At 38.3% G+C, this 13035-nt stretch overlaps 1 protein-coding gene across 2 annotated transcripts in view; it reads left to right on the forward strand.

Moving 5' to 3' along the window:
- uri1 (URI1 prefoldin like chaperone) overlaps positions 1-11582 on the forward strand; it is a 56994-nt gene extending 45412 nt beyond the window's left edge. For both annotated transcript variants that reach the window (XM_069901715.1, XM_069901716.1), the window contains exons 9-11: positions 7880-8022; positions 8135-8381; positions 10488-11582. In XM_069901715.1, coding sequence (XP_069757816.1) covers positions 7880-8022; positions 8135-8381; positions 10488-10682 — 585 coding nt within the window. In that variant the 3' untranslated portion in view covers positions 10683-11582. The remainder of the gene's footprint in view (positions 1-7879; positions 8023-8134; positions 8382-10487) is intronic.
- Positions 11583-13035: the final 1453 nt, after the last annotated feature.

The following is a 13035-nucleotide window of genomic DNA, read 5'->3' on the forward strand; positions in this document are numbered from 1 at the left end:
TTCTTGAAATACTGTTGGAGACCAATCTGGGAGACCTGGAACCGGAGCTGGTCCCAGATAGCAGCGGAGACAAGTAGCTAGGAAGGACACGTGGCCGTGAAAGTGAATCTGGGTGAGTACGTGGTCATAGAGCTTGAGAGCGGCAGGCAGTGCAGATGGGAAGCAGTGAGAGAGACTCTCATAGAACTCCCTTTGAAGAGAGGAGGAGAACCTCTTCAGGGTAGTCATCCCTCTCAACTATTTTTCAGTGGAGCAATGGAGTGAAATATGAAAGTCTGCAGATGCTGTGATTATAGTAAAAACAAAAAAAAAATAATGCTGGTGGAACTCAGCAGGTCTCGGAGTGCCCTTGGGAGGTAAAGATAGATAACCAAGGCTTTGAGCCTGAGCCCTTGGTCAAAATGTGAGCAAAAAGCAGGTAGACACTTGAATAAAAAGGCTGGGGGAGAAGAAGCACAGTCCAACAGGCAAAAGGTGATATTTGGGCATGGATGTGGATTGGGAGGACAGGAGAGGAAAGTTGATTGAGAGGGATGTGGCTCTATGAACACAGCTGGAGGAAAGGAGACCAAAGGGAGTGGGTGAGAGAGAGAGACAGTGTGAGAGGAAAGGAGGCATAGGGATTTTTTTGGGGGAGTGCTGTGTGGGGCTTACAGAAACCTGAGAAGTTGATGTTAATGCCTTCTGGTTGGAGTGTGCCCAAATAGAATATGAGGTGTTGTTTCTCTAATTTATGTGTGGTCTCAGTCTGACAGTGCATGAGACCATGGGCAGGGCTGTCAACAAGTTATGGTTCAGTTATGGACAAACTGTGGAAATGGTTATTGACCTTTTAAAATTCAATAGAATTGTGTGCAAACATCAGTAGGCATAATTCTTTTGGGAGGAAAAAATTGAAGTCCAGAAGTACTTACAAACTTTTTCCTCTTTTTAGTATTTTTGAGTTTTATATATTATATACACACACACACTTGTAATAAGAATATCAACAAGGGAAAAATACATGAACAAATAGCTGTAAACAATCTATGAAAGACAAAAACAAAAAGTATATTAAAAAAAATATTCTACTAATACCTGTTGATAATGTTGGCTTGAAGTCACTATTGAGCATCACTTGGTGTTCCTACTGCAGCTGTCAACAACCATTTAACCATTTAAAACCCTGGAGAGCCTATGGGGCATCACCCCATACTCTTGGCCTTAGTTCAGGGTGGCAAGGAAAATGAAAAAAGGAGGCTGCTTTGCTTTCTTTCACACCAGGGCTACAGGGGAACAGGTCTTATGTGTTTGGTCCATTTCCAACACCAGGTTCAGATTTCATCATCTTGCTTTTTTCCTCTAACCAGCAAAGTGAGCTACTCCCTGAAACCTTTGCAAGCAGTTGATCAGACCCATCATTTCTCAATTTGTATACATGCCAATTCCTCAATGTTCCCTTTTTGTGCCACTAACACTTTTGTTATGATGTCTGCTCCAGAAAGGAGAAACATCTAGAACATGTGTCTGTGCGCAAGGTAGCAAATATGTGGACACTTGGCACTTTTAGGCCATGCCAAAAAAGTGCAGTGGAGATCTAATATTCCTAATGTCTGCTTTGTGCAAAATCGCTTCTTGGGTAGAACCTTATTGATGGTTTTAAAAGCCCAAAGAGAGCTGATTTCTCAAAGCAAAAAATTCAAATGTTTTACAAAATGCATTCATGTGGTCAGATCCATTTTTGTAAGTTACCACTTGAAACCATGGGTTAAAAGGCAGTGGAGTAGAGAGGATGCAATATTGTCTTTGGAACAGGAGCCAGTAGGTTTTTTTTTTTCACAAATCTGGTTAATTGAAATCTGGAATAAAAACAAAATGCTTTTAAAACCCAGCAGCTCAGGCAGCATCTATGGACAGAAAAATAGCTAACATTTCAGAATCAGAACTCTTCATCAAAACAGCGACTGAGCAACAAGTTAAAGTAGGTAGCAGAACCTGTGGGGTGAGGGCAGTGGATGAAATGCCGGTAATTTATTTGATGAGGATATAACAATATGACAGTTAAGATTTTGAACAGTATGTGCTGGTATTAGGACCAAAGCTCTGTTTAATTATAATTATTTGAGGCTGGCGGAGGGGATTAATGCAAAAAATTAGCACAGAATTGAAATAATCCACATTGGTCTTCCTGAATGGTGGGGCAAATAAGAGGATGAAATGCCCCAGTTCTGCTTCTGTTGATGTTCCCGCATTCTTCATTATTTTTAATAATTTTATTTTTTTTTAATTATTTGGACATACAGCATGGTAGAAGGCCATTTTGGTCCATGAGTCAGTGCTGTTCAATTTACCCTCAATTAACCATAGTGGTACGTTTTTGAATGGTGGGAGGAAACTCAAGCAGACACAGGGAGAACGTACAAACTCCTTACAGGCAACGCGGGATTTGGACACTTTTTCCAAATTTTGAGAGCTGAAGGCACAATAATGATAAGGAGGGTGGTTTCAGACCTGACAGATATAGGCTGATGGAATGGATAGATAGGTGACAGGTGAAGATCAGTCCAAGAAATGTGAAAAGTCACATTTTGGATGGGGAAAAAGAATTGAAAGATATAACAAAGGGAACAGTTTTAGAAGTACTGCAAAAACACAGAGATCTGAAGAATAGTGTTTGTGGAAAGCAGCAGACCAGGTTTAAAGAATGAACTTAAAAAGTATATCCTGGGCCTTATAAATAGAGCTTAGAGGACAAAAGGAAAGAAGTCCTGATAAAGATTTAAAACACTACATTAGACAAAATTTGAATATTGAGTCAAGTTTTGGATGCCATGCTTTTGGAAGGTATGAAAGCTTTGGAGAGGGTATCAAAATAATTCCAAGCATGGATGGGTGCGGTGGATAAACAATACTTCTTTTTAGAACCAAGGAAATGGCAAGATTTGATAGAAGTTTAAAATAATGAAGGATGCAGACCAATTAGGAACTGCTCCCATTAACTAAGGTATTAAGAATTAAGAAACCTTGAACAAAGTGATTGGCTAAAGAGCCAGAAGTGACAAGGGGCCAGATGGTTTTTACATAATGGTTAGAGTGTGGAATGCAATGGCAAGATGGTAGGAAACACAGATATCATTATAGCACTCAAATAAGTTGGAGAAGGCCTACTTCCATGCTGTGATGTTCCTGTGAACAGCAATTTGGAGGGTTAAAAATGTCCAAGCAGAGTTGTATACAAATTAAACACAAAACGTAATCCTTGCGTCCATTTAATCTGCCAGTTTATTCCAAAATGGGATCATGGTTTCCAGTAACAGAGTTGCACCATGCTGAAATCTCATTTGGTTGCACAATCTTTATTTGCATTTCATTGAGCTGAGCAGCAGTGTCTGTTCTTTTACCATGAACTGATTGTACCTTGTACTATTTGAAATCAGGTTTATGATTGATTATCTCTTGATTATTAAATGGCACTAATCAAAAACATAAAATGTGTGGTTAATGTTAACCCTGTGTTGCTTATTGAGCTCACTCTTCCCATTTTGTGGGGTATTGGGTCAGGAAACACACAGAGCTGATTTGTTGTATCTTCTTACTTTTATATTTCAGCCATATCTTTTGTCCTTTGCAGTGCACGGGAACTTCTGTTTGTCACATAGATCCTGATCTGCTTTTCGATAGGCTACTATATCCACGAGGAACTGGAGGGAGGAGGCCCAGGGAGCTTAAATTTTATGCACTTTTTGAATTCCTCAAGTTATATACTCCTACCTAGCATCATCTGGAACTATATATTACCAGCATAAAAGAGTCATTTTAAAGAAAGTTTATGAACATTTTTTGAGATTTTAATCATGAGAGGGAATACCTCTGAGAGAAGTATGTTTTTAGTTGATTTAAATCTAATATCTACTCAGCTGATTCCAAAGCATCGGGACTACTGTGGGTCAAATTTACTACAGGACAAGAAGATATGTTGGATGCAGAGGCTGGGGTGATAGGTGAGGACGAGGGGAATCCTCATTGCATGTGGGGGCTCATTAGGACTGTATTTGTGAAGACCCCAACAATGAAGACGCTGTTTACATCCGGTACCGCACGGATGGCAGTCTCTTCAATCTGAGGCGCCTGCAAGCTCACACCAAGACACAAGAGAAACTTGTCCGTGAACTACTCTTTGCAGATGATGCCGCTTTAGTTGCCCATTCAGAGCCAGCTCTTCAGCGCTTGACGTCCTGCTTTGCGGAAACTGCCAAAATGTTTGGCCTGGAAGTCAGCCTGAAGAAAACTGAGGTCCTCCATCAGCCAGCTCCCCACCATGACTACCAGCCCCCCCACATCTCCATCGGGCACACAAAACTCAAAACGGTCAACCAGTTTACCTATCTCGGCTGCACCATTTCATCAGATGCAAGGATCGACAATGAGATAGACAACAGACTCGCCAAGGCAAATAGCGCCTTTGGAAGACTACACAAAAGAGTCTGGAAAAACAACCAACTGAAAAACCTCACAAAGATAAGCGTATACAGAGCCGTTGTCATACCCACACTCCTGTTCGGCTCCGAATCATGGGTCCTCTACCGGCACCACCTACGGCTCCTAGAACGCTTCCACCAGCGTTGTCTCCGCTCCATCCTCAACATCCATTGGAGCGCTCACACCCCTAACGTCGAGGTACTCGAGATGGCAGAGGTCGACAGCATCGAGTCCACGCTGCTGAAGATCCAGCTGCGCTGGATGGGTCACGTCTCCAGAATGGAGGACCATCGCCTTCCCAAGATCGTATTATATGGCGAGCTCTCCACTGGCCACCGTGACAGAGGTGCACCAAAGAAAAGGTACAAGGACTGCCTAAAGAAATCTCTTGGTGCCTGCCACATTGACCACCGCCAGTGGGCTGATAACGCCTCAAACCGTGCATCTTGGCGCCTCACAGTTTGGCGGGCAGCAGCCTCCTTTGAAGAAGACCGCAGAGCCCACCTCACTGACAAAAGGCAAAGGAGGAAAAACCCAACACCCAACCCCAACCAACCAATTTTCCCTTGCAACCGCTGCAATCGTGTCTGCCTGTCCCGCATCGGACTGGTCAGCCACAAACGAGCCTGCAGCTGACGTGGACTTTTTACCCCCTCCATAAATCTTCGTCCGCGAAGCCAAGCCAAAGATATCACGGCTATTTATTATAAACCAAATCTGTGTCATTTTATACCCTCTCTTTACAGAATTTTTCTTACTGTATAATTCTTTTCCTACTGTTCTTTCCCAAGACCACATTTTGTCAAGTAAAATCATTTGGCTGTGCTCCTTTTGCCTTCAGTCAGTGATAACCAGAAGGTGGTTGAGAGAGGCTGGAGAATAGTTAGAGGACTATCTCAAGTCAGTGAATTGGATGGTGTTCAAGAACTCAGCTGAGGTTCTGAATGATTACAGACTTTATCAAAACAGCTGTGGATGAGTATGTCTCCTTCAATTCGTTCAGGGTTTTCCCAACCAGTAGCCCTAGATGAACAATGAAATCTGGAACCTGCTGAGAGCCAGATCACAGGCATTTAAGTCCAGAATCCAAAACACTACACAAGCAGCAGGTACAACCTATGAAAAGCCGTCTCCTGGGGTGGAGATTCTCGATGAGAATGGAAACAGCGGAGGATACCCGACAGCTGTGGCAGGGCCTGAATGACATAACCTGTTGCAAAACCAAATTCGGTGTCTTAAGAGACAGCAAAGCTTAACTCCCAGATGAACTCAATGCCTTCTATGCCTGATTTGACCACCAGAATAAAAAAGCACTACGCACTCCCATGTCCCCTACTTTCAGTATTCGAGTATGATGTGGAGTCAGTGGGTGAATCCAAGGAAAGATATCGTCTCGACGGAGTAACTGGCCAAGTACTGAAAGCATTTGCTAACCAACTTGCCAATGTATTCATGGATAGTTTCAACATTCCACTCTGGCAGGGCTTGTTTCAAACAGGTCTTAATTGTACTGGTGCCTAAGAAGAGTGTAGTAACCTGCCTAAATGACGACTGACTAGTGCCACTCACATCCATAAAAATAAAATGTCTTGAGAGGCTGGTGTTGAAGCATATGAGCTCTGTCTGAGCAGCGACATGGATCCATTCCAACAGCGCTGTGGCAGATGCCATCTTCCTGGCTCTACACTAAGCCCTGGAATACTTGGACAGCAAAGACACACACACACACACCAGGATGCTCTTTATCAACTACAGTTCAGCATTCATCATCATTCCCTCAAAAGTGATCAGTAAATTCCAAGGCCTGGGCCTCAACAACACACTGTATAATTGGATCCTGGATTTCCTCGCCTCCAGACCACAGTCAAAGAGGATTGGGAAGAAAATCTCCCATCAGTAACGGAGCACCACAGGGCTGCGTTCTTGGCCCCCTGCTCTAATCGCTTTACAGTTACGACTGTGGCTCCAATACACAACAACACCACACCATCTATAAATATGCTGATGATACATCGTGTAAAAAGGGACGAAGAGTCAGCGAGCAGGAGGGAGATTGAAAACTTGGCTTACACTCAACGGCACCAAAACTGCCATCGGAAAGCGGCTGCAATCATCAAGGATCCACACCACCCTGAACATACGTTCTCGCCATCAGAAAAGAGGTGTAGATGCCACAAGACTTGTACCACCAGGTTCAGGAACAGTTGCTACCCCTGCGCCATTATACTCCTACAGGATCATTTAAGGACTCTTACTTTTCACTATTTATTATTGAATAATTTTTGATGCACAGTCACTTTCCTTGATTTATTTTTCTTTACTTACATTTGTCCTTTGTATGCATATCTTTTCTTGAGCACAGTTTTTTGCACTGCCGATATGTAGAAATTCTGCCTAGACTGCTGGGAAAAGAATCTCAGGGTTGTATGTGATGTCATGTTTGTGCTTTGATAATAAATGTGAACTTTCAATTTTCTTCATGAGGTTAACTGTGTTACTTTTATGACCTTTTCAAAGCAAACAAAAGCTTGACTTGCACTTCAGTGCTTCAAACCAGTACTCTAGATGACACTTTTCAATTCTAGTTTTTCCCCACTTCAAAATGTGTCATCTTCAAGGAAACGTAAGCGATGATATTCTGAAATATCTTATTAATCTAATAAACCAAACTTTGTTGTTGCAGCTTTAATTCGTTGATAAAACGGATAAATATTTTTCATAACTGCATTGAGCATTTCATGATGATGAATAAACAAAGCATAGACTGTAAAATAATAAAACAATATTCAACAGAATCAAGAAATAGACAAAATTAAGATGAATTCAAAAAAAAGTATCTCGAGCTTGCATCCCGTTCGTAATCCTTCGAAGAATGAGATGCAAGCTCTTGGTCCGCTCAAATAATACGACATTTAACACCATAGTCACTATGGTAACACTACAAACAATGCTTTCTTAAAGGGACAGGCACAAAATTAACTACAAATCAAAAGCACAAGGTTTTAACCATTACACTGCCATTCTGAAAGAAAATAAATTCAAAAGTTGTGAGAATTCAGCAAGTGATTAGGTGAATGAAGTTGTGGACATTTATGAAATTAACAGTCTAGTCTGATTTTTTTTAAATTCAGTTATTTACTGTTATGCATCTTTAACTGGAGCTTGAAAAGAAAGATTAGGTACCTTGAAAATTATATGAAGCAATCCACGTAATGTAAAGTGAGACCACAACACTGCTTTAGGATTCTTGCTGATTTTATTCAAATTTTTAATGCACTTTATCAATGTATCCCAATTATTAGCATGGATTATTTGTGTATATTATGAAGGAATTTAAATAGAAATGAAATGTTTTGACTTGACTGTTCATTTTTATCTTCTTGTTACTTAGCCTTTTGCTTTTCAAATTATATATTTAAAGGTAAGAATAAACACTGGAAAAAACACAACATTAAAATTCAGTGAGAAGAAGGAAGAGGCCAAGCGTAAAAGAAAGAATAGCACTGGCAATGGAAACTGCACTAATGAGCTACCAAATATCAAAAGTCCTGCAGACATTTATAGGTATTTATAGTTTGCCAAACTTTAAAATGGTGTTTTCTTGGTTTAGCCTATTTTTTTCTACTAACATTATGCCTTTCTTGTTTCATAAACTTATTTGCTCCATCTTTTCCAGACTTTTTGTTGATGTTGTAAATGGAGAATATATGCCTCGTAAATCCATTCTGAAGTCACGAAGTCGGGAGAATAGTATATGTAGTGATACCAGTGAAAGCAGCATAACAGAATTTGAAGACCGACGGTGTACCTTGCGCTCTTTGAGTCACGAAGAATCAGGACACAGTGATGCTAGTGAATGCAGCATTTTGGAAGAAGATGAAATCTTTTCTGGCAAACCTATTCCTTGGCCAAGCTCATTTGAGGTAAGAGATGAAGATTACTTTTTATTTACTCAGTTTTCTTGGGAGAACATAACTCTTTTTGCTTAAACCAGTGGTTCTCAACCTTTTTCTTTCCACTCACCCACCACTTTAAATAATCCCTATGCCATCGGTGCTCTGTGATTAATAAGGGATTACTTAAGGTGGTAGGTGAGTGGGAAGGTTGACAATCAATTGTTACTGAAATATTTAGCTTGAGAAATATTGTCTTTGGAGTTATGAAACTGTGCACATAACAAGTCAATTACATTTGATTAAAACAGAGGTTTTCTAACTTTTTCTTTCCACTCACATACCACCTTAAGGAATCCCTTACTAATCACAGAGCACCGATGGCATAGGGAAATAGTTAAGGTGGTATGTGAGTGGAAAGAAAAATGTTTGACAACAACTAGCTTGAATTTGGTTTGATAATTTTGAACCAAATATTTCAATGGCTTGGGATGATTTCTAATATTAAAATAGCAAGTGAAATCCTTAACTTTATAAACAAAGGGATTGCATGCAAAAAGCAGGAAAGTTGCGTTAAATCATCAAGAAACACTGGAAATCAGATTTTTTTTAAAAATTCTGATTTTTTAAAAATAGAAATAAACATTTCACCTTGGTGAAATTTCATGATCAGTATATCAAGCTAGGCAGGAGAATATGGATAGTCATATTAAGTTGTATTTGTTGACACACCTGACGTTTGCTGAGGGAAGAGTACATGAATGAAAGAGCTACTGAAAATTCCTTTGAGAAATTGGAGAAATGAGAGTCTGCAAAGCCGCAGTTGTCTGCACTGCTTCGCTCTGTTGTACAATTCATATGGTAGCTTGATTTATGGAAAAGTTCAAAATAATTGAATGATTCATTACTTTTGTGTGAACTCCTAATCGATGGAAAGAAATAGTTTCACTCGAACTCTTATCTCTGGCAAACTCTCTGATATGTTGCCAAATTGATTCTTCATAATATACTCTATGACCTTGTACAGTATCTACTACCAGGCTGTGGAACTTAAACTTCAAATCTGTACAACAGTATATCCATTCTAACCTGAATGTGATCTTGAGTGTCATCCAAGTTATTTGGATTATGATTTTTGAAGCCCAATGTTTTGATCAAGGTTACTGGGCACTGAATCAGGAGCAAAAATCTCCTGATCTTTCATGCTTTTTGCCATTTTAAACAATTAATGCTTTGAACCACCTGCAGCTACTCCACTTCCAATTCATTCTTGAACCCACCTGAATTATATTGCCGGCTGGCAAAGCACTTGCATTCTGATGTGATCAGCACCAATTGCCTTGCTATTTTTAACATCTTCTTCAGATTTGTGAAAAATAGGTATGGGAAAGTTTCACTCAAAGTGTTTTGTTACTATGTGTAGAGTTTGGCATCGGGACTTGAACTTAAGAGTTTTGGTTGCTGAGTACTAACTTGACCCATTGAAGGTCACTACATGTGTCTCATGGTGACTAAAAATGTGGCAGCACTTAACTCTTGCAGCCTCGTGATAACCGACACAGGTAGCAGCAATGTCACTCTGACTCTTTCGCCAGGTGTAGCAGATGGCAATTAAAGCAAGCCCATGATGGTGGTCTTCTGACAGATAGTGTACACTGATCTCAAATGTCTGTAACATTTAGATTCATCAAAACAATGAGTACATTTGTGTTAGGTAAGCGGTAGAGTATTGATTTCCAACACTATCCCGACTGCTGCATGAGTATAGGTTTGGAAGACCGGCATATGCTGCCTTGTGTACTGCAGCTAGCCAGTTGCGAAACAAGACCTTTTCAGCTGTTCATCAATCATTCATCCCATTTATATTTTTGTACCATTAAGACTAAATAAAAAGACAGCCTCTGATAATTCAAGATGTATGTTCCATTCGTACATAGATTAGGGACTTATTTCATTGTTATTACATTGCATCATGACCCAAAATGAGCCTTGTGCTTTCTTCATTAATGAAAATTTCTAGTCAGAAAATGCAACATCAAAACTTTTTAATTTGCAGGCCATAAAAATTGAAAGTAAAATTAGAACTAAAAGTTCAAAATTGATAATAAACCAATTAAAATTTCTTATTTTTGTTAGGCATTTTCCGGCATGGTCGTGGAAAAGGAACCTATCTCACCTCCGCTAATTTCACATCTAACTCTTGCACATTCTATCCTACCCACAATTCCTGAGAAGAAAGTGTCTGAGGAAGAAAGTTTCCTTGAAATTCCACAGGAGCCTCCAAAGAGAGTTTCAAAATTTAAAGCTTCCAGAATGCAACAGAAAAAATGAACTTTCTTCAGTACCATCTGTTTCATATTTTGTGGCTGAATTAAATGTTGATGAACAGGATCTTTGGAGAGTCCATTTTTGCACAGTCATGTTTGATTTCTGGTTAACAAATCTTTTCAGCCTGTGATTTACTTTAATAAATTGAGTGTTTGTTTCTAGGAAATAAATCTAAATGTGAAACTGATTTTATAAAATTTTCACAATGCCACATTTTGCAAGCATTCATTTGTTCATTTGTTGGGCAATAAAGCAAGCTAGTCAGGTTTCTTGATACATTTAACCTGGTGCACTTAGCTATGTTTATTTTAACTTGTCGAATAGATTTTAAAATTTGCATTTTTTTTCCTAGCTGTAAAGATCCTATTTTGTGTAGAATTCTTAAAAGACCTTTGTATATGTGTTAACTAGAAATTTACAAGCTTTCATCTGTAAATTTGTGTTGTGCATCAATCTCATTTTAATAAATTTTGCACGGCATATTTTACCTTCCTACTTTTTTTTCGATGTGTTACTTTGATAAGATGATGAAATTACTGAACATATTGAATACTATTTATAACATCGAATTGTACCCCTTTCCATTTTATGGAGTGGTTTTGCTTTTAGAACAGACATATCAACTCATTGGGAAAGGACTGCTTCTGAATATTTGTCTTCAGCTTTTACTGCAGCTAACCTATGGGACTTTCCAGACCAATTCAGTGCCGTTTCTCCATGTGTTTTTTCCACAGCTAACTGTATTGGGGATAATATGATTTTCACCCCTTTCTATGTATTTTATAATCAAGTTCCTCCCATTCTGTGGCTTGTGCAATGGCAAGTTTCATATCAGGATCTTGCGGTAAGGGCAATTATGAGTGCATCTTTTATTGATGTAATAAAATGATTCATTCCATGTAATATCCCATTATGGCCTTCTTGAAACATTATTGAATTATACAGTACTTAAAGGATTGAGATATCACAGAATGCAAGATTATTCTTGTTAAACTTGTGGTAATCACAAAGCTATTTTATTTTGCCAAAACTTCTCAGATATTATTTGTGTTGATTAACCCTAATTTGAAATTGCAATCATGGTAAATATATTATTTAAAAGTACTTATTTAGTTTTGGCTAGGAGGCATCTTCTTTTGAAAGAGTATTACATGAGTGTCAGATGATATGCAGTTATCAGATCTTTTTCATTCCATTAAATGGAAATAAGATGGTTTACCAATCATCTTATAATTGAATCCATGGATATAAATCTTTTGAGAAACAGTGGTCTGATTGATGAATATTTTTCTTTTAGTTTATAAGAATTAGGTAAAAACTACAAAGCACAAAATAAATATTTTCAATTCAATTGTAATTCAATAGTAAAGGTTTCTGCCACAGTTTTAGATTTTTCTCTGTTACTTGGCAGAATGTCATATAAATTGTGAAAACAACCAAAATTGCAAAATTTCCCTTGGCTTCTCCAAATTCTAAACAGCATTCTTAATTAAAAGTAAAATTTGTCATAACAATGAATAGGGAAGAAGCATTCAAAGGGGTAAGGAAGCAAAAGTTTTAAAAAATGTGAAGGGTTTCTAAAAGCAGGTTTGTAGATAACTTTTTACCTGAGGGCAAGAGGAATTGAATATTGCCATGTATCTGGGATATAATTAAATTTCTTGTTTATCATGAAATCCAGCAAGTTAACACATAGTGTTGTGTACAACAGTGCAATATTCCCATTTTTACGTCTGTCAAATGAGAATCCTATTCTGGAGAATATGAGAAAGTTTATCTTTGAATATGTGAGCTCTATGGACTACTTTAGATTGTAAGAGTGAATGAATCGTGCATAATGAGGAGGTATTGATCAATTTAAAGATCAGATCCCAACTTTCTTTAGATATTGAAAATTGTAAGTCCTGTTCCCATGCTTTTTTAAATTTTATCTAAAGGAGCATGATGCAATTTCATCAACATAACAAATAATAGATACTAAACTTATCTGTGAAGGTTGTAAATTATAAATTGTGTCAATAATATTTAGATCTGGAGCATTGGGAAACTCAGATAATTGAGATGGAAGAAAGTTTCTCATCTGCAAATACATTAAAAAATGAAATTTTAGGTGAAGCAAATTTGTTTGCCAATTGTTCAAATAAAGTAAGACTATTGCCAATAAATAAATCTTTGAAACTTGTAACACCTATTGCCTACCAGTCATAAAAAGTTAAATCATTCATAGAAGGTTGAAAAAAACAATTGGATAAAATAGGATTGGAAAGAGAAAAACCGTTTAAATCAAAATATTTTCTGATTTGTAACCAGATCCTCATTGTATGTTTAACTACTGGATTATCAATTTATTTAACTT

The sequence above is a fragment of the Narcine bancroftii genome, chromosome 10, assembly GCF_036971445.1.
Source record: "Narcine bancroftii isolate sNarBan1 chromosome 10, sNarBan1.hap1, whole genome shotgun sequence".
Classification (NCBI taxonomy): Eukaryota; Metazoa; Chordata; class Chondrichthyes; order Torpediniformes; family Narcinidae; genus Narcine; species Narcine bancroftii.